Here is a 23,198-nt window from a genome sequence, read left to right on the forward strand (position 1 = left end):
CTTTCGAAATCAAGAATCTGTACAAGATGAGAGAGAAGAGAGAAACGTGAAACAAAATCGTGTCTCTCTATCGTCGAGTGGCGACTTAGCAAAGGTCTCAAGCAGAGAAGTAACAAACTGAGAAGACCTGAAGGGAGGAAAAAAAACTGAAAACAGTGTTTCTCCCAGATCTAACCCTCTATCAAATCTTGCAAAAGAAGAAAGGAAAAAGGGAGGAAGAGAAAGACAGTATTATGTGGAGAGTGATTTGGGGGGAAGAAAGAAGGAGGAAGATGGAAATTTAGATTAAGTAGTAACCGATAGATGGGAGGGGAGAAAGAGTGGAAGAGGTGGAAGGGTTTGTGGGAAGGACGAGAATCAGCGAAAGAACTTTTAAGAAAAATGGAAATACTGACAACGGGAGGCGAAAAAAAGGAAAAAAAAAGTTCAAAAAACGTCGAGTTAAAAAAAAGGGCGAAAAGGAGAGGAAAGGGTCTGACTGGATATCCAGATAACCATACAGGCTGGGCCCAGTCTTTCCCTCTCTAGTCAATTTTCACCTCTTTTGTGTCTTGGTGTCGTACAAGTTACAACACCTATCTTACTACTGTTGAATTAAATAGAACTATGATCAATTATTATGATCAGCATCATGAATGCCTTTGATTCAAATAACCACTAGGTACATAGGTAGATCCTTCATGTGCTTCAATATCATTGATGGCAAATTTTGCAATGATTACGGAGCGCATGTGTCTTCTCTGGGTCAGGTTCACACACCTTAAAGCAAGGAAGGTAGAACTCCGTAACTTTGTATTTGTGGAGCCAGCTGAAAGGCTCAATGACTCCAAATTCACGTACAGTTACGTACTCCGTACATCGACAGACTACTACCTTATCTACCTAGAGAGGTAGACTAAATATGTACTTGGATACTATCAGGATTATCAACATCGACTTAGTATCTGAAGCTATTGACTCTTGGGTACTCAATAGTATCACCCAGGCAAAAGGGAAAAAAGGAAAAAGAGGCAATGTGGTTTATTCCTCCAAGCTTTGTATAATCCGAGTCAACTATCTTATCTCTTGTCAGTCTGCTGGCTAAGACAGTGTTACGCTTGATTTAATTCTCAACAACTACCTACTAATACCAATAGACAGTGGTACTCCGTACGTACTGCTTTAATCCGCTGCTTTTCGAGCGTGTGAACCCACCCCAAGTGACATGCTCCAGATTGCCACTACTATGACTCTATGCCTGGCTCATCCGATGGGCATTTGCCACCACCTACTGGCGGCATTCCGGACTGTATTATAGCAGGTTAAATGTACCCCACAACGCCTATCGAGCTTAAATATCTTGTTTTGAAATATTTATTCCATTTATGGATCTATATAAACTGCTGAGGTTTAGCACTGACACTGCTGACTAGACCTCGCTCTTCTCATTGAACTGCTTTGCCTTCTTCTTGCTGATCTTCACCGCGATGACAGCCATAGCGACGAAGATGAAAATGAAGGCAACGTTGCGAAGAGAATAAGGGGAAGATTCGGGCAGAGTTGATACTTCTGACAGTTCTCCATCGTAGAGTCCATCAGCTGGTTCTTGTTCTGAGCGTCATCCAACCATCAGCATATTTGATTGCATATCAAAGCAGCAAGGACTGACCAGGAACAGGTCTACAGCTCCTCGTGGCTACCTTTGGTGGATTCATCCTTGATCTCTCCACTCTTGACGATCTTGACGGTCTGCGCAGGCTTGTCGCCGGGACCCTTGGGCACATTCTCGATTTGTTCCACGATTTCGTAGCCCTCAAGGACCTCACCGAAAACAACATGGCGGCCATCCAGCCATCTACCAGTACATGGGATATTAGTACGCTTCTCGTATAGATCGGCAAGGAAATCACGGAACGTAAACTCACGGAGTAGGAACGGTGGTAATGAAGAACTGAGAGCCGTTGGTATCTTTGCCAGCGTTTGCCATGCCTGATATAGTTAGAGAACTGCGACAGTCACGTCAAGGGTTCAAGGAGAGTCGTACTCAGAAGGCCCTTGCGGGTGTGCCTAAGCTTGAAGTTCTCATCCTGGAATTTCTCGCCGTAGATCGACTTTCCACCAGTACCTACAAGTCAAATACTGTCAGCACATGCGCTACTACCTATTGATATGCAGAACTTACCATCACCACGGGTGAAGTCACCGCCCTGGATCATGAAGCTCTTGATCACACGGTGGAAGGTAGAGCCCTCATAACCGAAGCCCTTCTCACCGGTAGCGAGAGCGCTGTGTTACGTTTAGTAGGGGCTCGACAACATATTCAATTGATTGAAGAATCGTACCGGAAGTTCTCAGCAGTCTGAACCCAGGCCGTTCCATTAGTGTCCAGTTCAGACCAAGAAGCAGTGCTGCAGAACGGGGCGATGCCTACCTTAGGGACAGTCTTGCCGTACAATCCAAGCACGATTCTTCCTAAAGGCTTGTCTCCATGCTCAATGTCGAAGAAAACCTATGCAACCAATCGTTAGATGCGTGTATCAATAAGCAGGAACTTGCTTACCTTGCTTGTGATCTTTGGGCCTCGGGGCTCCTTGGTCTCCTCAGCATGGACCAGAGCGAGTCCAACCGCGAAAACCAGGAAGAAGGACAAAAAAAGACTTTTGAAGTTCATAGTTGCTCACAATTGCMGGGAAGAGTAAATTTCAGGCAATGACTGAGAGAAAGCTGTAAGATAGATTGAGATTGAAGGAGGTCGAGGCCAGCTTGCAGTTATCCATAGCGTGCGGAGATGCCAAGACACCTTCAACGAACAAGCTGTGTACTTTTCAAGATGACCTGCTGTAAATCTGCTGCAATGTGGCGCAGAATACCTCTCGTATACGGAGTGTAAATAGCGAGACCAGGCATTTGATACAAACCCCGGTAATTTTCATTAAATTTGCAAAGTTGACTCGGAGAAATGTTTTTGCAGCCTAATTTCTTCCGCTTCCCGGTGATCAACTGCGATCGATGATAGCAGTCCAGCGCAATTGGAAGAGGAATCGGTCCTAGGAACTGCAGATTCCGGCTAGTTAAGCAAGATGGTATTGCCCAAGTTCTTTTCACCGCAATTATGCATGCTCACCGTAATCTAGGTCTTTATTCTGGGTGTGAATTTCCCCGAGCGGAATCTCGTCAAGGCAAGCGCAGCTCTATCCCCAAGACTCAGACCCGGCGACCAAACCTCTGTTTGTTCATACAGTCTTAACGCGATTCTGACGCTTAATATAGAAATCCCTCGAGACGTTCTTCGGCGTTGGTCCCCTCGTTTCTGCACGCCTCCTTGCCCGCTTCCACATCCACCCCACATGCAAGGTTGGCGAGCTTGCGAACAAGCAGGTTCTGGACCTCACAGCTGCTTTATCCGACATGAAGATTGAGAATGATCTCCGGAGACAGATTCTTGATGATATCAAGCGGTTGAAAGAGTCGGGTTCCTACCGGGGTAGACGCCATGCGTTGGGATTACCGGTTCGGGGACAGAGAACGAGGACACAGGTGGGTTATCCTTTTAGATTTGCGCGTTCAATGACAGACCTGCATCGTGCTATGATTTGGAAACAGAGAAGACAGAGCATGCTGACGAGACCCACAGATTTCGACCGCTGTCAAGCTCAACCGTATGGAAAGAAGACTGTGACTTTGATTTGATGGCTGCTATACTTCAAGGCATGGAAATGGCGTTATGCTCGTTGGCTCTTACGTACTTTTGAAATTTCTATATCCATGTATCATATTATAGGCAGGAGAATGCGAAGCAAAAAGCAGATCAGATCTCCGCTTCGTTATGTGCTCTTTTCATCTCTACAAAACAATCTGATGCTGTCTAAATCAGTCATGACAAAATCATGCTTGTATATTGGAACGAGACAAAAATAACTCCAACTTTTCGTACTCCACTAAGAAACCAAAAGAATATGTACGAACATATCATGCCGACAATACGCCTTCGCCCCGGTTGATCTGAATCCTCTTATCCTCTCCCGCACTTACAATGCCGACTGTCTTGTCCCAGCAAACACTGAAGACCTTGACACCTTCCCCTCCGACGCGCTTAGTATCAGACTTTCCTTGCTCCTCCAGACTCTTCCGCGAGATGGAGTAGACGCTCTCGCCAACGACACCGTCTTTATCGGTCTTCGTGGCACGGATGTCCCAGATGCGGCATGTGCCGTCATGGCTTCCACTGATCAAACCATATGTACTGTGAGGGTCGCGAGCCAACGAGACGACGGCGTTCGTGTGACCCCGCAATGTCATGGCGGAGATTGTCGTCGCTGATGCGCGGGGGTCAATGAGAGTAATGTGGCGCGCGGATGTTCCCGCAGCGAGCAGGTTGAGCTCCGGAAGATGCTCCAAGGAAAGCAGCGAGTGAGACGTCGTCCGAGTGTCCACAAGGGTAGTGGTGACGAGGTCCCATGTGCGCAGGGAGTGGTCCCAAGAAGCCGAGTAACCAACCGTCGAGTCTTTCGCATCGAAGATAGCAGCCGATACGGGCGCGGTGTGCGATGACAAAAGTGCCAGTGGCCCTCGCTGGGGAACAGTCACGGAAGAGTTCAGCTTTCTCCTCTTAGAGCTTCTCGAGGCGGCCGATGGCAGCAGGTCCTCTGGCGCAACGGGGGCGTCCGATTTCTTGGTCGACCAGAAGCCGACACTATGATCTGAGGAGGCGGAGAGTATACTGTTCGAGGGCGCATGGACGGCCAGAGAGTTAATGCCAGACTTGTGTCCGTACAGCTCGAGCTGGGGAGCTATTGTGCCTGTAAACCCTCCTTCACCCTCAGAATACTTCCATAGACGGACTGTGCGATCGAGGCCCGCCGATGCGATCTGGTTCGGAGTAACGAATTTGGCCGCTTTGATGGATGCCGTATGCCCCCCATCGGCGGCCGCTGGGGAAGTCGCGACAATCTGAGATGACATGTTCCACACCCGAAGCAAGCCGTCATAGCTACCGGAAAGGATCTTCTCCTGACCTTGAGAAATTGCTGCTGATGCCCAGCTGGCAGCGGGCGAGGTTGCAGAGAGCACATCAGTCGAGCTGACCCAGTCATCATGCTGGAAGGATGCGATGTGCAGCGGGGGAATCAATGCTCTGACGTATTCAATCTCCAAAGTCGTCTCCGCAGAGATACCGTTGGCGGTCAGATATTCATCGATCGAAGTCCGCAGAAATGTACCGTTGATCAGAAACTCGAATGGGATCGGTTTGTCGTTACCGAGGAGGTTGTTCACCAGTGTCGAAAGCGCATATCGTCGCAAACCTTGTAGTAGCAGACGTGTCAGACCTGCGACAACTCATTCGAATGACATTGGAAGGGGATGACCTACTTGTAGGAACCAAGATTGGTCCAGCGTTATCTGGCAGCGCAATATCTTCTTGTTTGCTGGTGAGTTGCACGCGGACCTGCCGCTGGGCAGCAGACGAGGTCGCAGTAGCATCGAAATCTGAGCCGTCATTCATATCGAAATTCTGGAGGCTAGCTATCTCAGGGAGGTATGTTTGACAATTCTCGTCGATATCAGAATCTTGCTGCCGTCGACCGTAGAGTGAAGGAAAAAAAATACGGCGGCCGATGCGGCCATTTGCGCAGTGCGCGGAGTTTCGCCGCTACACAGTCTGTCAATTCGGAGAAAGCAGAGAAGACAGTCAATCATATCTAGGTTAATCAGGGCTCTCTTGTGCTTTTTATTACAGTATGGAACTATATACAGCTGGCCGATTTGCGATCTTATCCCCGGGACTGTCGTCTAATATCTGCAATCGCCTTCCGTCGGTAATCTGACTCCGCAAAGAGAGCCTCAATCAGATCGACCACCTCGTCTGCTGAAAATTCAAGCCGAAGCTCTCCTTCTGTCCAAAGAAATCTGATGTCGGCAAGAGAGCTTTCCAGTATATTTATCAGGTATTGGAACTTCAACCAGTTGCGCACGTACACCGCGGTCATTGGCACACGGTCAATACCTTCAGTTGGCCCGGGCATAAACAAGTCCTCCAATTGCGAGACCTGATTACAGAAAGCCACCAGGCGTTGGGACTGAGCTTCCGAGATATCACCCAAATCCTCKATATCAATGATAATCTTGTTGATGACGGAGGCTACCAACGATCCAATCGATTGAAGAAGCGCGGAATGTGACAGGATTGGTTGCCATTCCTTGTAGACATCGCGGATTCTGTCAACAGTGGCGCTTATTGCATTTTCGCACTCCCCAAGGAACGGCTGTTCTGAACACTGACTGAATCCCTGGGCACCGTCGAGCAAGTCGGTGACTATAGTGCGTTGAGTCTGCATCTCCTTGCTATAAGCGAGCTTGCCGAACTTTTCAAATGCATCCAAATCCGAACTGAGACGCGAAAGCTTATGTTCGTCAACCATGGTCCGGAGCTGCTCGACGAGGTACAAACTGTCATTATACAGGTACATTTGTCCAGCATTGAGTTTGAGACCGTAGAATGAAGGTGCCGTCGCCTTGAACATAGCCAGGATTAACGTCGGAAGTGCAAGAAGACCAGCCCCAGAAGAGACAATACGCGTATGATTGTGTCTAAGTTGTTGTAAGTGGATGTGCAGATCATAAGTCATTGTCAACTTACCCAGGCTGTGAGATGACCTCCACATCCCTGACTTGCTGCCGGACAATCGCCATAATAGAGTCCGGAATATCCGTGACAGTGTAGTGCTCTCTCAAGGTAACTTCCCGGGATGCATGATGTCCGATACCTCTTCCAATTACAGGAGTCGCCTTATCAGTCTCCTGGGTTGGTTGGTTTTCAACACGTTCATCTGCGTCTTCGTCACCCCAGCCCCATGCATCTGCATCATCGTCGTCGGCGGATTCTGAGATATCGGCTTTGGTCTCCACTATGCCCTCCTTAGCGTCGTCGTCAAGACCCCAAGCGGCGACATCATCGTCATCTTCTTGGGTTCCCGAGGAGATTCCCTTGGACTCGTCACCGTTGTCGTCATCCCAATTAGCGTCCCAATCGTCTGAAGTGGCATTTTCCAACAGTACTTCGTCTGCTTGAGATACCTCTTCCTTTTCAACCCTTTCTACTTGCTTTGTCAACCCCTGACTCCCCGCAAGAACTTTACGGACTTGATCGAGAGAGTCAGCTCGCCGCCTAGTAAGCCAGAGGCGGGGTGCTTGATTCACCCAAGACACAAGTTCTTCCTGCCCGTGCCATCCAAGTGTCTCGATTGTCTGAGCAAATTTCAACACATTTTCCAGGATAGCTTCAAAGTCAGCGAGGCCTGCAAGATCTGTGGGGACCGCATATGAAAGCCAAGATGATATGATTTTGGAGGACAGAGCTGGTATGAAAGTGTCGGAGAAGGAATCTGAAATGGACGAAGGCAGACATTGCCGGAGAAAACCTAAGACATCGGAGACACGATCGAGCAGCTGCGGGGCGGTGGTTGTGGCTGGTTCTGGCTGCACATGAATCGAGCCTTCTGCAACACTGATCAGACGACTATAGCCGTCCAGATTAGGAAGCAATATTGGTTCCACTATCGCTAACAGGAGATCCTTCTGCAGTCTGTCATTTGCTGGGACAAGTAGATCCAATCGAGCCATGGCAGCTATTGTATCATCCAGCAAGGCACCTAATCACCGTCAGATTGAATCATACACAAATTTCTCTAGATGAACGTACAGTCATTTTTGGCAACCTCGAAGCTGCCCGCCTGTCTGTCAACCTTCAGGAGGTTGTTCCAGCGACACCGGAGATCCTCCGCAATCTGTTTTTTCAGGTCGGCGACATTCTGCACCAAAATGTGCTTTACGTTAGTGTTGGCGAAAAGACTATCCTTTTGTACAGTGTCTTCCACCGCGTTCACTGTGTTAATGGCGGCCATGATACGGCCTTCCGCAAGGTCTGTCCGTCCTGCATTGAGTCGCTGGCAAAGTCCTTGTACCTCCTCAAGGGTCCTGGTCACGGCCTGGTTGAAAGCAATCTCTGTTTGAATCAATCGAACCTTCGCAGAGGCGTCTTCGACCTTCAGCTGCAAGGGCCTAGTGTTCTCGTGCTGCGCAACAATCTCACGCGCCGTAAGCCTGGATCGCTCAATATCTGCATGAAGCTGTTTGGCTTGCGAAATCCAACCGTCGGCATCAAAGTCATTCTCTCGACTCAACGAGTTTATTTCAGCCTTGTGGAAAGTAGAGATATTAGCATTTTGGGGACTGAACATTGCGGATATTGAGCACGTACTTCGACCTGCTCTCTTGCATTCGATATAAGCTCCAGTTCTTTAGCCAGAGCTGACGTAGGAAATACCGATGATACAACGTCTTCCGAGCCTGGAAAGGTGCCTTCTGTAACGAAATCCAGTACCGACTGGCAAATCTTCTGCTCCGACGCCTGCGGAGACATCTTTCGGACGGTCTCTAGTGTCCGAGCTTGTCCTGAAATATAGCCCAGAGGTAACTTCCGGCTCTGACTGGGAGATACACTGCCCGCAGCGCTTGATGGTATATCCTGGGCAGGGAAAGCTATGAGCTTCAGTGCTGGTAATAGCCGGAAGAAGCGACCTTGCTGTTCATAATAACAACAATCCCCGCCATGTGACCTCAGCGTCAGATTCACCGCCTTGGCTGGATAAGCTGAAGAAGTCTCACCACGAGCTGTACTCTACCTATATAAGCTAACCGATGAAATTTGATTGATTTGCTGACTGGCACTGAGGACATCTATTAATGCTGAAAAATTGCTGAGACCTCAGTCACTCGCGCCTGGTTGACGTCTGTTAAGACTCTTGTGTGCTATTGGTATGGTTGATCTTAGGGAACGGGACCCAAACTCCACTCTCAGAGGATCCTCAAGTTCGGCGACAGCTGCAACTGTCTAGGATCCTAGCTCTTTTTTCATCTAAAACAGCAGCATTGGCGCCGCTTACTCCGTCGTGTTGTCTCGGCTTTTCCAGCGAGGCCTGAGTCGGGCGTATCCTACTCGATCTATGTGAGTACAGTACACTTGTTGTCTCTACCGAGCACAAACGGAGAATCAAAAGATTCTGTCCCGCGTTATATCGACGTCAATGCCGCTTCGAAGCGTGTGCTATGCCATAGCATCACAATAGTCCACGTCCATCGTGTTCTTCGCAGCATTATACAAGCCAGTCGCTCTTTTTTCGTTGATATTTGCGTTTCTGTTCTCTGGATGCCAGTCATGGAATGGGTGCAGCTCCCGTTTCTTTCATTGAACCAGTCATTCCTCTACTGTTTTCCGATGACAGACGTTGCTCATACTTTAAAAGGTCCTTCAATTACTGACTTTGTACCAGATTGTCTCAACGAGATTTGTTCAACAGTATTTGGAGGATCGGAAACTGGAGAGAGTTTCCGTTCATGTCATACGGCAATATGTCACCCTCTAGCCTGAAGACTCACTTTAAATTACTTCAGAGGTTCAAGCCTGACTACTCGCCGAGCGAGTTCATTCAATATGAATCCGAGAGGACCGGGATGAGAGTCGTGGTCATTGATCAGAAAGGGCCCAAGGTGACCGGGTACTTTGTCCTTGCCACAGAGATCCTGGATGATTCAGGAGCCCCTCACACTCTGGAACACCTGTGTTTCATGGGATCGCGCAATTATAGATATAAGGGTTTCCTAGACAAGCTTGCTACGCGAGTGTATTCCAACACAAACGCCTGGACGGCCACAGATCACACAGCCTACACGCTGGATACAGCGGGCTGGGAGGGGTTTTCTCAGATCTTGCCTGTCTACCTGGAGCATGTGATTGCACCTACTCTGACAAATGAAGGCTGCTACACAGAAGTGCACCACATTGACGGTTCCGGTAACGACGCCGGAGTCGTATATTCGGAGATGCAAGGAGTGCAAAACAACGCCGCCGAGCTGATTGACTTGACGGCTCGACGCCTGATGTACCCACCTGGCGTAGGCTTTCGTTATGAGACTGGAGGCATGATGGAGCAGCTTCGTGTTCTCACTGCGGAGAGAATTCGCGCGTTTCATCGTGAGATGTACCAACCTCGTAACCTGTGTCTGGTTATCACGGGTGAGGTGGACCATGACAATATGCTAGAAACGCTTGACAAATTCGAAGACTCTATCCTGGATGTTATTCCAAGTCCTGATTCGCCATTCAGACGACCATGGGTAGATTCCAAGCAAGCTCCTCCGTTGGAGAAGTCGATTGTGAAGACTGTTGAATTCCCCGAGGAGGACGAATCTTTTGGTGAAATTGAAATCAGGTTTTTGGGTCCTGATTGCACTGATCCCGTACAAAGTGAGTCCCCGCGTCTTCATCCATTTTGTGATTTATCGCTTATATGTACAAGCCGGTGCTCTTAACGTCGCACTTTTGTACCTGGCTGGGTCGTCGGCTTCACTTCTAGAGAACGTTCTTGTGGAAAAAGAACAGCTTGCCAGTGCTGTCTACTATGCTACGGAAGATCATCCAAGTGTCGAAATCCGCTTCACTCTGACTAGTGTTGAAACCGCCAAACTCGCTCAGGTGGAGAAACGATTCTTCGAAGTCCTTGGTGACGCCATGAAGAAGGATCTGGATATGAAGTATCTGAAAGAATGCATCGACCGACAGAAGCGGACTTGGAAGTTTTCTACTGAGAACTCTGCTTCTTCTTTGGCAGAGTATGTCATCTCTGACTTCCTCTTCGGAAAGAAGGATGGCTCAACGCTGCTGGGCGTTGCAACCTTGCAAGAGTACGACGTTTTGGAGAAGTGGAGTGAAGATGAATGGCGTCATTTCATCAAGAAGTGGCTTTCGGATGCACCACATGTCACTATACTTGGCGTGCCATCAATGAAGATGTCCGAAACCTTGAAGAAAGAGGAAGAGGCCAGAGTGGCAGCTCAGAAGAAGCGACTCGGACCCGAGGGCCTGAAGGAATTGGCCGACAAACTGGAGAAGGCAAAGGCCGAAAATGATAAAGAGATTCCTAAAGAGATGCTGGAAAAGTTCAAGATTCCCGGTACTGAATCTATCCATTTCGTGGAGACAACAACGGCTCGATCCGGCGCTGCCTTGACAGCCGGACGCGCGGATAGCAAGATTCAGAAGTTGGTGGATGCCGATGGCTCGGAGCTGCCACTATTCATCCATTTTGAACATATACCCAGTAGTTTCGTCCAGCTTTCACTTCTTATCTCGGCTCAGTCGGTACCAGTCCACCTTCGTCCCCTTCTGTCGGTGTATACGGAGGCGTTCTTCAACCTGCCCGTCCAACGGGATGGAAAGACGATCAATTTCGAACAAGTTGTGGTAGAATTGGAAAGGGATACTGTTGGCTATTCGATGGAGGGTGCAAGAAGCCTCGGTAATTCGGAGATGTTGCGCATCTCTTTCCAGGTTGAAATTGAGAAGTATAGCAGTGCAATTGCCTGGCTTGAGGAGCTCTCCTGGAACTCAGTCTTTGATGTGGAGAGACTGCGCGCGATCACCAGTCGGCTCCTTGCTGACGTGCCCGACGCCAAGCGTAGTGGTGATGATATGCTGGCAGCTGTGCATGTCATGGTTCACTACGCGCCTGAATCCATTGTGCGGGCGCGGAGCACCTTGGTCAAGGCGCGGTATCTTAAGCGGATCAAGCGCCAATTGGCTGAGCAACCCGAGACCGTTGTTGCTCGCATGGAAGAGATCAGACAAGCTCTTTTCAAGTTTGAGAACATGCGAGTTCTGGTCATCGCCGACATTGACAAGTTGCCCAATCCAGTTTCATCCTGGAAACCGTATGCTGAGCGACTCGGTGATATGGCCACTCTGGAGCCCGTTACCGTCCGCAGGGACTTGCTGAGTGAGGCAGGTCGCACCCCTGGTGGAAAGTCGTATGTGGTTCCGATGCCGACGATTGACTCATCCTTTGCCTACGCAACTGCTCGAGGTCTTGACTCGTATGATCACCCCAAGCTCCCCGCTCTTCTGGTTGCCATTGCCTATATGAATGCTGTCGAGGGTCCTCTTTGGGTTGCCGTCCGTGGCAAGGGCTTGGCGTACGGTACGAACTTCGCCTATAATATCGACACCGGCTTTGTGAACTTCGACGTATATCGGTCACCGAATGCACACAAGGCATTCGAGTCCAGTAAACAGATTGTTGAGGACCACCTCTCCGGTGCAATCCCCTTTGACCCCTTAATGCTAGAGGGCGCTATCAGCAGCATTGTTGTCAGCTTCGCCAACGAGCAGTCGACCATCGCCAGTGCGGCGCAGGGCAGCTTCATTCGTCAGGTCATTCGCAATCTGCCCAGCGACTACAAGGAAAAGACGCTCAAACAGGTACGAGTCACTAGTGTCGAAGACGTCAAGGCAGTCTTGCGCGAAATCATCCTGCCGCTGTTCGCTCCGGACCAGGCGAACCTTGTTGTCACCTGTGCACCTGTCCTCGAAGAGGTAAGAGTTCCCTTCCATGCGTAAGAATAATGCGTGTGAGCTACAGATACTTACTCTCAATATAGACAATCAAACTAGGCCTTGAAGCGGCTGGTTTCACTCCTGCGGTGCAGCCACTGAAGGACTTTGAAGATGACTATGGATTGAAAATTGAAGGCGACGAAGACGAAGAATCCGACGACGAAGATGGTGACGATGATGACGACGACGACGACGACGATGAAGATGATGCATCTGAATCTGGCTCGGAAGATGAAGAAGAATCTGATGATAACGAGTGATGCGACTTACGATAACGTTGAGGCCTTGTGCGAGCGGATGTATACCTCACGACCTAGACAAGAGTTCTATTTTCACTATGTTAGACCCGACAGGTGCTCCTCCATTGTACAAGAACAGCGTAAAGAGAGAAACCTGAGATTATTAATAAGCGACCTCGACGGGACATTTGGACCCTTCGAGCCGTTTATAAAGCAACCTAGATAGATTATGGCAAATTTGCTGAAGAGGTTACTGATTCGCATGCAATTCAACGTATATTTACCCCCAGCCAATAGCACAGTATCTGCTGTCTAGTCGTTTCACTAGACGCAAAATTGATCAAGTAGCTCCATACTGCCAGTTGTGATTGGAGCTGATGCTGCATTAAGCGCCGGGGGTGTAGGATAGCTGCGCCGCACAGTACAACCAGTATAATTTGTCGATCATGAGATAACCAACGGCCCCAATCTCAAGTAGTGACACAGCCGACATGATCTCTTCCCCATAAGCAATCCTTCTAACTCATTTCTTGCTGTGAGCAGTCGTTGATGGGTTATTCCAGAAACAACCCTGACAATATACTCGATTAATTCCATGTCATAGTTCTCTGAGGTTGAGGACTTTTGTTCTATAGAAATCACTTCGAGTGAGTAGTCGGTCTGCGCTAGAGATTGATGCAAGGTCATCGGCAGCAACGATGACATTGAGTTGGTTACCAGTTCGTCGCCAGGTCAATGCCAGCTTCATTTTTCTGGCATTGCTTTTGACGGTCCCTTCCGTCTCAGCGACGAATTGCTATACACCTGACGGAACGATATCGAACGATCGCCCATGCAATGCGTCAGCATCGGCCAGTGTCTGCTGTACGCAGGGCTTCCTCTGCACTTCCAATCAACTCTGCCAGCCCGCAGGCTGGTGGGATGGTTCCAACGGCAATCCGCTCCAGTTCATCAGAGGGACCTGCACGGACAAGACCTGGGCTGCGCCTGAATGCCAGGGACACTGTGTTGCAGGTGAGCCTCGAGTCACAACCCACTAATTGGCCGTGTTCACTCATTCGAACTATTCCTGTAGATAATCCCTCTGGTGGGGAATGGGTGATGCGATGCGGCAATACCACCGGCAACTACTGCTGCTCTGCAGATGACTGCTGTACCAAGGCTTCGTACTTGAAATTCACCCTGGACGAACCCACCATCACTGCGACGGCGGGTATAGAACCTACCTCGACCGCGACAACTACGACAGAGTCCTCCATTGAATCATCCACGGCAACTAGAAGCACGGGGACATTGATAACGTCAACCCCCACCACGAGCGCGGGCTCAAATTCGAACGATACGCACAGTTCAAGGTCAGGCTCGACGACAAGTGTAGCGATCGGCGTCGGTGTCGGTGTCGGGGCAGGCGTTATCATCATAGGATGTCTGCTCGCGCTGTTTGTGATGCGCTTGCGCCGGAAGAAGCGACTCGCAGCGGAGCAGAAAAATTTCACCTTGCCAGGGTCGCAGAAAGACCCCTCCGGCGTCTATCCTCCAGTGGCTCGAGCCCAGCAATATCCCACAGAGCTAGACTCGCAGCACCAGCGAACCCCGGCTGTGGCGGAGCTGGACAGCGTCCACACGGGGAAGCACGAGTTGCGGTGAGACTGGGATAGATGAGTGGTGTTTACATCTGCAATGTTTGTCTCCGCGATTTTAGCATTTATACCCGAAGTACTTTTAGTATGTATATCAGAAGAACCTGCGCCCTGATGGAAGTAAGAGTCTGCGCTATGCTGGTGCCTGATTGATCGTTTGCCTGTATATAAAAGATGTGAAGGTTTGATGGCTTCTTTGGTCCAGATCCTGGCCCTAGAATGACGGACCATATGTATAATAGACGCAAACCGAAGTATAATGTAAGGACCTGATATCTGTATGTATATGGTACACGTGAAAAACGCATCTTGTCCCAGCAAACACGAGTTGCTCACTAGCGATCCCGTCGATCTAAACCACCAGAGTGATCGGAATAGCTATCCCGTTCTCTCAACCACGATGAACACAGGAATAATCCGGATAAGCCTGGAAAGAATCGAGACTGCATCATCTCAAATCCATCAAGGCTCGCCAACCATCCAGACAGAGCCCATGTCGATTCCCGTACAATTCTCTTGAAGACAATGACCACCGCAAAAGCAAACTCACTACCAACTCAACGACTTCCGTCCCTTCGCTCTCCGGTGCTGGAGAACCTTCCTCCCTCCCCTCGACCGCAGCCGCGCAAGGAACCCATGACGACGTTTCTGCACTCTTCGCGAGGGATTGTAGGTAGAACGTCTACCGGCCAGCGATCCACTGGCAGAGAATGATCGAGTCTGCTGCGTCAGACTGGATGACAACGAAGATGCGGATGTGAGAGATGTGCGGAAAGAGGGGAGACTCTGTGTCAACGGGGTCGGTTGTGAACGGAGGGCGGATGAAAAAGTGCGGAGTGGTGTTGATAGGGAGGTGGTGAGGGTCTGAGTCGGGAGTCTGTTGCTTTAATTGTTAACTTGGAGCCATAGAGTGACATGATAGCCGGCAGAATGCCTTGAAAGTCCAAAGAATGCTTTGGTAGTATGGACAGGACGTACCTGAACGGCTGGGAGCGCATTGCAGTTCGCAGCGCGGAGGGCACGGCCCTACATTGGAAGCAGAGCATGTCGAAGTTTCACAAGAACTGAACAATTAAGTAGTTCGTGATCGTTTCCTCCCAGGAAGGTATTGAACGGACCGCTGAATATTGTGGAGACGGTGTTGGTCGCTGAGTCTGAGGTTATCGGACATTGACTGCAGTTGAGGCGGACGAAAATTGAACCTCCGCCGCGGCGGACGCACAGACCAGCAGATTTCTTTCAATTTGATGCTTCAAGATTTCATGGTTAGACCTTCATTCCTGTCGCTTTCGCTACACTCAATTTCTGTGAGTCCGTTCTATACAAAAACCAACCATCTAGGGCCACTACGATATACGCTCATCAATTGCGCCAAGCCACCAAACCTCTCCCTCAACCATCCACTTGCGACACTACATTTTCATTGCCAACCAATCCGACCTACATTCCACAAAATCAACCGGGCAGACAACAAGCCTCAAAAGATCCAAAATGGCAACTCAAGGCCCCTCCCCTCTTCCTCCAACAACTATCCTCTCCTCAAAACCCATCTCCCAGTCCGCCGCCCATGACTTCCTCGCCGCCTATCTCGACCGCGCTGCCACAGATCCAGCCTTGCAACCAAACGCTAGCATCAGCGAGCACGGCCCCATCTCCCGCACCACAGCCGCAGCGCCGAACCTCATCCTGCATAATCTGAAGCGCGTCCAGGCTGGATTGGCTGGAGAGGTTCTGGGCCGTGATTTGACTCTGGCGAAGATCAATGCAGGTGAGGCGCTGCAGGGTGAGAGCGGGGATAACGTCGTGTGGGAGGATCCGACCAAGCATGAGCAGGTGGCTGCTGATGATGCGATGGATGACGATGAGGAGGAGATGAGAGGGGAAGATGACGAGGAGAAAGAGCAGCAGCTTGGGAGGGTAGAGGGTGAGGCTGACGAGCATACCGTGGACAAAGAGGAGCGGAAGAGGAAGAAGAAGGAGCGCCGGTTGGCTGAGAAGAGAGCTAAAGCCAAGGGCGCGGAGGAATAGATCGAATCCGGCTGGAAGCTTCATTTGGGTTACTTGCATCGCTCTGCTGATGGATTTTCCGTCCAATTGGTTGGTTCTCAATCAACAGGACCCGTGTCTTGCTATTGGCGTTTGTTTTTTTGGATGATATTACATCACACAGGGTATGGAGTTTGCTGTTATACTAGAATCAAATCGACCTTTGCTCTACAACCAACGGACACCTTCTACCCCCGCCGCCACCTAACACCGTTAACGGAACGAAACAGGAGATATAGGACTTATAACGAGCGAGGATAATTGGTTGAGTTAGAGCTCCCGGTCAGCAGCCTTGACCGGCTTTTCACTGTCTTCCGTCTTCGCGTCGGTGACCTTTCCTCCCTGCCAGCCAAGCGCCTTGAGTCGCTCGGATAGGATTGGGTGAGAGTAGTGGTAACTGGCATACATCCAGTCAGCGTCCATGGTGCTCAAGTTCTGGATCTGAAGCTTGAGAAGCGACGCGGCAAGCTGTTCGGAATACCCGAGCTTCACTGCGAAGGCATCTGTGGCGCAGTCAGTTTCTGTTTCTAGAAAGGTACAAGAGGACAGGAATCATACCAGCTTCGAATTCGAATTTGCGGCTGAGAATGTTCATCAAGAGTTTGACGACAGCATCCATGGGAGCCAGAGCATCTGAGAACAGGAGGAATCCAATCATGATGGGCATTTCCTGGTGGAAGCCAAATGATTGATACAGGGACTTGTTGTTCACAAAAACCGAGAATAGGGCGAAGATGTAGAACATGTGAGACTATAACATAGACCATTAGCCTTCATCTGCACGTCTTTGTCTCCATAAGGGGGCAATATCAAGAAGCTGTTCAGTAAACACGTACCTGAGCAATAGCGAAAAGCTTAGTAGTGTGGCCGAGGCTCCAGTGACCAAGTTCATGACTCAAGACGGCGACGACTTCCTCAGTCTCGCTCTTCTCAATCAGAGTATCATAGATGACAATGTGCTTTTTCCACGGCAGTCCGTAGAAGTACGCGTTGCTGTGAGCACTCCGCTTGCTGCCGTCAATGACATACAGCTCATGGAGAGGAAAGTTGAGCTTCCGGGCGAGGCTCTCAACGCCTGTTTTCAATGCGCCAGGCTCTAGGGGCGAGAGCTTGTTGAACAGTGGCAGGATGACAATGGGGTAGATGGTGATAGCGAAGACCTGAACGAAGACACCAAAGAGCCACAGGTAGTAGAAGAACGAGTTGCCAGTCTTCTGGACGATCTTAAGCACGGCGCTGATGATCGGGGTTCCCAATACAATTCCCAGCATCTGACCCTTGAGCATGTCCGTGACCCAGAGCTTGAGAGTCTGCTTGTTGAAGCCAAACTTCTCCTCTAGAACGAAGGTATTGTAGTAGGAAATTGGCAGGGACAGGACGGTGCTGATTAGGTTGAAACCGAAGATGAACAGAAGCGTCTGGGAAATCTCACCCTGAAACCGAGAGGGGAAGTACCGGGCTAGCAAGAGACCGCTCAATCCCCAAAGCTTGGGGAGGACATCGCCGTAGATGAACGCAAGATTCTGGATTTGACCGTAAAGACCCGAGATGAAACCAAACTTGGCTTTTGCGCGGCCATACGCCTATAGAGAAGGACGAACACATCAGACCCGCAATCTTACAATAGCAATATTACCATCTCTGCTTACCTGACTCTGATCGAAGACTTTCTGTGACACTTCATTCTCCAGCACCTTGGGTGGCTTTGTCCGCTGCAACACCTTGTATTGCCGGAAGGACAAGAATCCTTCGAGAATGAATTGACCTAAAGAGAAACCCACGAGAACATTCTTCCAGGGGAAGAGCGGGCGATCCAGAAGACGCGCAAGTTGCTGTCGAGGGCAGAATCGTTAGGTCAGCTTGAGAAAGCAAGGTACAGCATGAACAATATCAACAGAACATAATAAGGTGGCTCCAAAGGGACGAGCTCGGAGAGCTTACCTCGAGGATATACATGGCTGAAAATTCAGCACAACAACAGGCGATTTGAACAAGGCGCTGTGTTTTTAACCTGTTGTTCGCAGCCTTGTGGTGTTGACAGATGCAAGTACTCCCGCTCGATGGATGGTGATTTAACATTAGTCTTAGTCAACACCACTTTAGTGCAAACTGGCCGCATCTCCAGCTGACAGAACAAAGAATGTCAATCCGCATACTTTTTAGGGCATCAATGGATATGATCTTTGAGATCTAGGACTATAACAGGTTTGATAGTCTATTCTGTATATATCGCATATCCAACTTTGGTCATATGGTTAACTCCTCCCCACCGTGTTGTTCGCTTAGATACTTCATCTGTTACCTGGCAAAGCATCTACACATGTACTCCACAGTAGGAGACAAAGCAACAAATATATAAAAGAAAATAGAAAGTTTTCACATAAGAACAGCTTCATAAAACACATCACAGAAGTAGTGGCACTTCATCAACGTGACTCATCCTTTTATGCACCCATGTCTCTACCAAAACAGACGGCCTCTAACCTTTTAAGAACCCCTTGAGTACGGCCGTCTCTGCATCTCGTAAACAACCTCCTCAGAGCTCCAACAGCTGGAAGAGATGAATGTCGGAGCTTCCTGTGTTCTCTAAATTGGAGTGAATCCCGACGCTCTTCGTGACCTCGAGTAATCAACTTTTCTTATCTGCTGCTTCCACTGCCTAGATCTGCTGGCGACAAATCGGGGAATGCGAGTGAGCTGGGACCCCATATGTCTCCCTCAACAGCTCCACGAGCAGGTCGACCCAATTGACCTGACAAGCGAATTTTGCCTAGTTCAGAATGGGCTCAAGAGTGTTACCACTGTAGCAGATTAGTTATATGAATCCATATCAACGATGGATAGTCAGGATGACTTACGCGACAATATTGGCCCAGCCGATCAGACGCCAATGCTTGTCAATTCTCCGGCTGATAGCAATCTTCTCTCCAATCTCTGTACAAGCCGGGCTGGTCAAGCTGAGCTTGGCAGCATCAGCCTTCACACCCATAACCTTAGCACCAGTGGCCGTAGAGCCGATGTTAACCATGAGGACCTCGTTCTTGGTGAGCTTGGCGACCTTGGCCTGCTTGCCGTCGGCAGTCTTGACACCGAGCAGGCGACGCAGCAGGAAGTAGTTGACCTCCAGTTCAGTGTAGATGGCCGGCAAACGGCCACKGTGACCCAGGACGAAACCGACGAGACGATCGGCACGGCACAGGGTAGGGTCGACACGGGTTCCAACACCGATCAAACCTCCAGGAACAGCGAACTTCAGATCGTTGTGCTCAGCAAAGAGCGAGACAACACGGGAGAAGATGGGGCGGCACTGAATCTTGCCGTTCTCGTCCTTGGTAACGAGACCGGGGCGAATCTCAATCTCGTCGTTCAGCTTCAGCACACCAGTGAGGATAGAGCCACCTGCAACACCACCCTTCAACTCATCGATCTCCGCACCGGGCTTGTTGACGTCGAAGGAACGGATGACAATCATGTGAGGAGACGCAGTGAAGTCACGGACTGGAACCGGGATGTGCGAAACAAGGTATTCGTTGACAGCGTCGATGTTGTACTTGAGCTGAGCAGAGATGGGAATGATAGGAGAGCCATCGGCAACAGTACCACGAATGAATTTCAGGATTGATTGGTAATGTTGCAGAGCACCGTCTTCCCTCATCAGATCAACCTTGTTCTGCAGAATGATGATATGGCTGAGCTTCATGATTTCAATAGCTGCCAAGTGCTCCGAAGTCTGAGGCTGGGGGCAAGCTTCGTTTCCGGCAATCAGCAAAAGGGCGGCGTCCATGACGGCGGCACCTGACAACATGGTACTCATGAGAATATCGTGCCCAGGGCAGTCGACGAACCTGTGAGTAATGAGGATTAGCTATTAGTCCCCTTCGAGACACGAACGCAAAACTTGTTCTACTTACGAGACATGTCTCAGCAATCTGTAACGACCTTTGCATCCTTCTCTCTCACATGGAGGGTCGACCTCCTTTTCACTCTTGTAACTCTTGAAGCACGTCGGGCGGGGGCACTCAGGGTTGTCGCACTTGTAGATTTTCGCGTTGGCGTAACCAAGCTTGATGGTAATATTCCGCTCCAACTCGTTTTTGAACCGGACAGTCTGCACTTCCGAAATAGCCTTCACCACAGTCGACTTGCCGTGAGCGACGTGTCCGATAGTACCGATGTTAATTGTGGCCTGGCGCGCGATAATCTCGGGCGACAGAGGGGTGAGTGTCGACAAGTCGAGAGTCTCTGGGTCGGGCTGCTCGGGGAGTTCTGGACGCTTCGGCTGAGGAGCAGGGGGCGCTGCGCCTTTCTTCATCGCAGACTTGAGGGGCTTTTCTTCCACATCAAGAGGCTCCTGTTCTTCAATGTCTTCCTGGCCGTTCGCCGCATCCAGCATGGGAGAGCCAGGCTGCGATTCATCGTCGGTAAAATCGCCGTTGGTAGCCATGATTGCGATAATAACCCTTTGATTGTTCACGGACAGGGAGATGGAGAATCCTTGGGGTTAAAGGAAGGTGTTAGTCCGAGAGTGGAGGGGTGATAATCAAGGGTTCCGTTGTTGGATGAAATTTGCTTGCTTGGAAAACGGAGGCGATATGATACCAGTGGGGTTCTGGTTTGTGCAGTGGAGTGTGAGTGGGCGGTGGGAGCCTCTTTCGTGCCCTGTGGGCTGCCAGTTGCGTTGGGTTGATACGGTCAATCGAGAAAAGAACAGGTCAATCTATCTATAAACTCGGGAAATTCGTGGTATTATTATTATTCTTCTTTCTCGTATGAAACTCATGGATATACTGATCTTGATGAAGGAATGAAGTTGGTTGATCTTTCCATCTTACCGAGCTTAAACACCTGGTTGCTTTCTTCAATGCCACACTTGAATGACTCATGTCAACCAGTAGATGAGCCCAGCATAATTAACTGTCATGATAGCATCCTTATGGTACGGTACAGCCTTGATGTTTGCTCAGTCATTCTAGGAGAGTAGTCGAACAAAATGTGTTGCTTTTAGTAATTTACATCCGGTGGTCTATGAGCACATGGTCGGGTATATAGAACAATATCACTGGAAGCTATGTACATTCATTCTTCGTCACTCCCTTCGCCGGAGGACTCCTCTTCTTCGTCCTCCTCAATGTCGTTTTCCGAGCTCTCTTCAAAATCATCAAGCGTTGGGTCTGGAGGTAGCATGACGAAGGCCCTGAGGCAGGTTATCCTATTCCCTGTCTCATAGACGTTCAAGAGTTTTCCAACCTGCAGATTCCTTGATCCTTGGCTCTTGTCATCAGAAGCCCCCGGCTTCGGCTTCTCCTTCGTATTACGAATGAGACTATTCGCGCGCAGCATCCATACGCGCACAAGACCCTCGCTGTTCCCGGTAACCACAAGAAGATCGCCCTTCTGTGCGGTGGACTCCTCTCCCACATTCAAGATCTCGAAATCTTTGACTCTGCCAGGAAAGCCAGATGCCCTGCCACCGAGCTCAGCAACAGCTTCAGCGTAAGGAATTGGAGATTCGTCGTCATCTGCAGCCTTCTGCAACTTCTTAGTTGAGTAGAATATGATTCTGCCATCCTCTGTGGAGACAGCAAGCAGCTCCTCGCCGTCTTCCGCAGAGGGATCAAGGGCGACGTATTTCATCTGATGCACCTTGCTTCGTGGACTTGGTAGCACCCTGCAAACGGGTGTCGAATCCTATAAATGGTTAGACTTGCTCGCGCAGATTCAGACGGTCGACGGGAATACTCACTATTCCAAAGACGACGGCTCCCCATTCAAATGCAACTGCGAACTCTTCACCCTTTGAGTTCCATTCAATCTTTCTGCCTTCGCCAGTGCTCCAGCGACCTTCCTTCACACTCTGCAGGATTTCCTTGCTAAAGTTCAACACCCCAGCCTTCTTTCCTGTCACCAAATTCCAAAGTCTCATGCATTTTTCTCCTCTACCAACAGAGAGCATGAGCTTCATACTGGGATGCACTGCGAAATCGTTGACTCCCGAGGGAGCGCCTCCGGGCGGCGCAGTGTCACCACTTGGTCTCCCCTGGAGTTTGGGACGCGGGGCCTTGATAGTAGAGACAACTGTCCAGTCGCGAGTCTTCGTGACAGAAATGGTATTATCCTCCGCAGCAGCCAATAACTTGGAGCGTGAAGGAAAATGCAACGCGGAGATATAAGCACTATGGTGAAGAAGAGAGCCAAGTTCTCGGTTTTTCGGGTTCTCGAGGACTTTATTTCCAGCAAGGGTCGGAACAGTTGGATAATGCTCATTCACCGTTGGAGGAGCGGCAGACAGCGAGTAGAGATTGATTCGCTCATCCGTGCCTCCACTGGCCAAGATGACTTTGGGTGGTTCGGTAGAATCTTTCTTTGGCACCGGAGACAAAGCAAGGCAACGGATAGCAGACGCATGAGCTTCGAACAGGAAAGTATCAACGAATTGAACTAGATTTTTGTCGGTTTCAGCTTCATCAGAATCCGTAGAGTTGAAGCAGGCCAGAGAAACAGCAGCAGTAAAGCCATGTAGCACCCGCTCATAAGAGCCAGTGACTATCTGCAAAGTGACCGCAGGACTGGCCGCATCAGACGAGACCACATTCTGAGCTGTGGATGGTTTGACAACTTTCGCCGGCTTCGCAGAAGCTTGAGTATCTTTGGAAGATTGTTCTCTCTTCCGCTTAGCCATGACTGTGTTTATTCAGTGATTCCTCCAACGATGTGTCTTAAGCGATCTAATATCAACAGTTCAACGCTTCTATAATGCTGGAAAACGGCTAACTTTTTTTTCTGCCAGACTTATCGCAGTCTTAGGCGGTGACAGTTTGAGTAGGCGGCCTCGATGCCTGTGGCGCG

At 49.7% G+C, this 23,198-nt stretch overlaps 11 protein-coding genes across 11 annotated transcripts; 4 read left to right on the forward strand and 7 right to left on the reverse strand.

The window, feature by feature from the left end:
* Window positions 1–1,408: 1,408 nt before the first annotated feature.
* On the reverse strand, window positions 1,409–2,650 carry Asppvi_000829 (peptidyl-prolyl cis-trans isomerase B; the record flags this gene model as incomplete). The annotated part of the gene is made up of 7 exons (XM_043297134.1): window positions 1,409–1,590; window positions 1,680–1,834; window positions 1,905–1,968; window positions 2,024–2,104; window positions 2,162–2,265; window positions 2,322–2,488; window positions 2,540–2,650. 7 exons carry the CDS (start codon window positions 2,648–2,650, stop codon window positions 1,409–1,411), a joined length of 864 nt encoding a protein of 287 aa, XP_043153069.1.
* A 409-nt stretch (window positions 2,651–3,059) lies between these two features.
* Window positions 3,060–3,658, forward strand: Asppvi_000830 (mitochondrial 37S ribosomal protein uS13m; the record flags this gene model as incomplete). The annotated part of the gene is made up of 3 exons (XM_043297135.1): window positions 3,060–3,104; window positions 3,250–3,516; window positions 3,614–3,658. The coding sequence occupies 3 exons, from the start codon at window positions 3,060–3,062 to the stop codon at window positions 3,656–3,658; spliced, it is 357 nt and encodes a 118-aa protein (XP_043153070.1).
* Window positions 3,659–3,948: 290 nt separating this feature from the next.
* Asppvi_000831 (WD repeat WDR12/YTM1 family ribosome biogenesis protein) lies at window positions 3,949–5,482 on the reverse strand (the record flags this gene model as incomplete). Its single annotated transcript, XM_043297136.1, has 2 exons — window positions 3,949–5,282; window positions 5,350–5,482. The coding sequence occupies 2 exons, from the start codon at window positions 5,480–5,482 to the stop codon at window positions 3,949–3,951; spliced, it is 1,467 nt and encodes a 488-aa protein (XP_043153071.1).
* Window positions 5,483–5,750: 268 nt separating this feature from the next.
* On the reverse strand, window positions 5,751–8,398 carry Asppvi_000832 (uncharacterized protein; the record flags this gene model as incomplete). Its single annotated transcript, XM_043297137.1, has 4 exons — window positions 5,751–6,567; window positions 6,617–7,628; window positions 7,679–8,174; window positions 8,237–8,398. 4 exons carry the CDS (start codon window positions 8,396–8,398, stop codon window positions 5,751–5,753), a joined length of 2,487 nt encoding a protein of 828 aa, XP_043153072.1.
* Window positions 8,399–9,387: 989 nt separating this feature from the next.
* Asppvi_000833 (putative zinc metalloprotease) lies at window positions 9,388–12,687 on the forward strand (the record flags this gene model as incomplete). The annotated part of the gene is made up of 3 exons (XM_043297138.1): window positions 9,388–10,282; window positions 10,335–12,406; window positions 12,472–12,687. 3 exons carry the CDS (start codon window positions 9,388–9,390, stop codon window positions 12,685–12,687), a joined length of 3,183 nt encoding a protein of 1,060 aa, XP_043153073.1.
* Window positions 12,688–13,364: 677 nt separating this feature from the next.
* Window positions 13,365–14,313, forward strand: Asppvi_000834 (uncharacterized protein; the record flags this gene model as incomplete). Its single annotated transcript, XM_043297139.1, has 2 exons — window positions 13,365–13,680; window positions 13,742–14,313. 2 exons carry the CDS (start codon window positions 13,365–13,367, stop codon window positions 14,311–14,313), a joined length of 888 nt encoding a protein of 295 aa, XP_043153074.1.
* Window positions 14,314–14,855: 542 nt separating this feature from the next.
* Asppvi_000835 (mitochondrial 54S ribosomal protein bL34m) lies at window positions 14,856–15,352 on the reverse strand (the record flags this gene model as incomplete). Its single annotated transcript, XM_043297140.1, has 2 exons — window positions 14,856–15,183; window positions 15,285–15,352. The coding sequence occupies 2 exons, from the start codon at window positions 15,350–15,352 to the stop codon at window positions 14,856–14,858; spliced, it is 396 nt and encodes a 131-aa protein (XP_043153075.1).
* A 445-nt stretch (window positions 15,353–15,797) lies between these two features.
* Asppvi_000836 (uncharacterized protein) lies at window positions 15,798–16,334 on the forward strand (the record flags this gene model as incomplete). Its single annotated transcript, XM_043297141.1, has 1 exon — window positions 15,798–16,334. The coding sequence occupies one exon, from the start codon at window positions 15,798–15,800 to the stop codon at window positions 16,332–16,334; it is 537 nt and encodes a 178-aa protein (XP_043153076.1).
* Window positions 16,335–16,622: 288 nt separating this feature from the next.
* Window positions 16,623–18,308, reverse strand: Asppvi_000837 (zinc metalloprotease; the record flags this gene model as incomplete). The annotated part of the gene is made up of 5 exons (XM_043297142.1): window positions 16,623–16,855; window positions 16,911–17,103; window positions 17,189–17,935; window positions 18,002–18,184; window positions 18,294–18,308. The coding sequence occupies 5 exons, from the start codon at window positions 18,306–18,308 to the stop codon at window positions 16,623–16,625; spliced, it is 1,371 nt and encodes a 456-aa protein (XP_043153077.1).
* Window positions 18,309–19,122: 814 nt separating this feature from the next.
* Asppvi_000838 (translation initiation factor eIF2 subunit gamma) lies at window positions 19,123–20,796 on the reverse strand (the record flags this gene model as incomplete). Its single annotated transcript, XM_043297143.1, has 3 exons — window positions 19,123–19,153; window positions 19,211–20,197; window positions 20,264–20,796. The coding sequence occupies 3 exons, from the start codon at window positions 20,794–20,796 to the stop codon at window positions 19,123–19,125; spliced, it is 1,551 nt and encodes a 516-aa protein (XP_043153078.1).
* Window positions 20,797–21,428: 632 nt separating this feature from the next.
* Asppvi_000839 (putative 60S ribosome biogenesis protein Mak11) lies at window positions 21,429–23,031 on the reverse strand (the record flags this gene model as incomplete). Its single annotated transcript, XM_043297144.1, has 2 exons — window positions 21,429–22,040; window positions 22,096–23,031. The coding sequence occupies 2 exons, from the start codon at window positions 23,029–23,031 to the stop codon at window positions 21,429–21,431; spliced, it is 1,548 nt and encodes a 515-aa protein (XP_043153079.1).
* Between the last annotated feature and the right edge of the window lie 167 nt (window positions 23,032–23,198).

This window comes from Aspergillus pseudoviridinutans, assembly GCF_018340605.1.
Source record: "Aspergillus pseudoviridinutans IFM 55266 DNA, scaffold_1, whole genome shotgun sequence".
Lineage (NCBI taxonomy): Eukaryota > Fungi > Ascomycota > Eurotiomycetes > Eurotiales > Aspergillaceae > Aspergillus > Aspergillus pseudoviridinutans.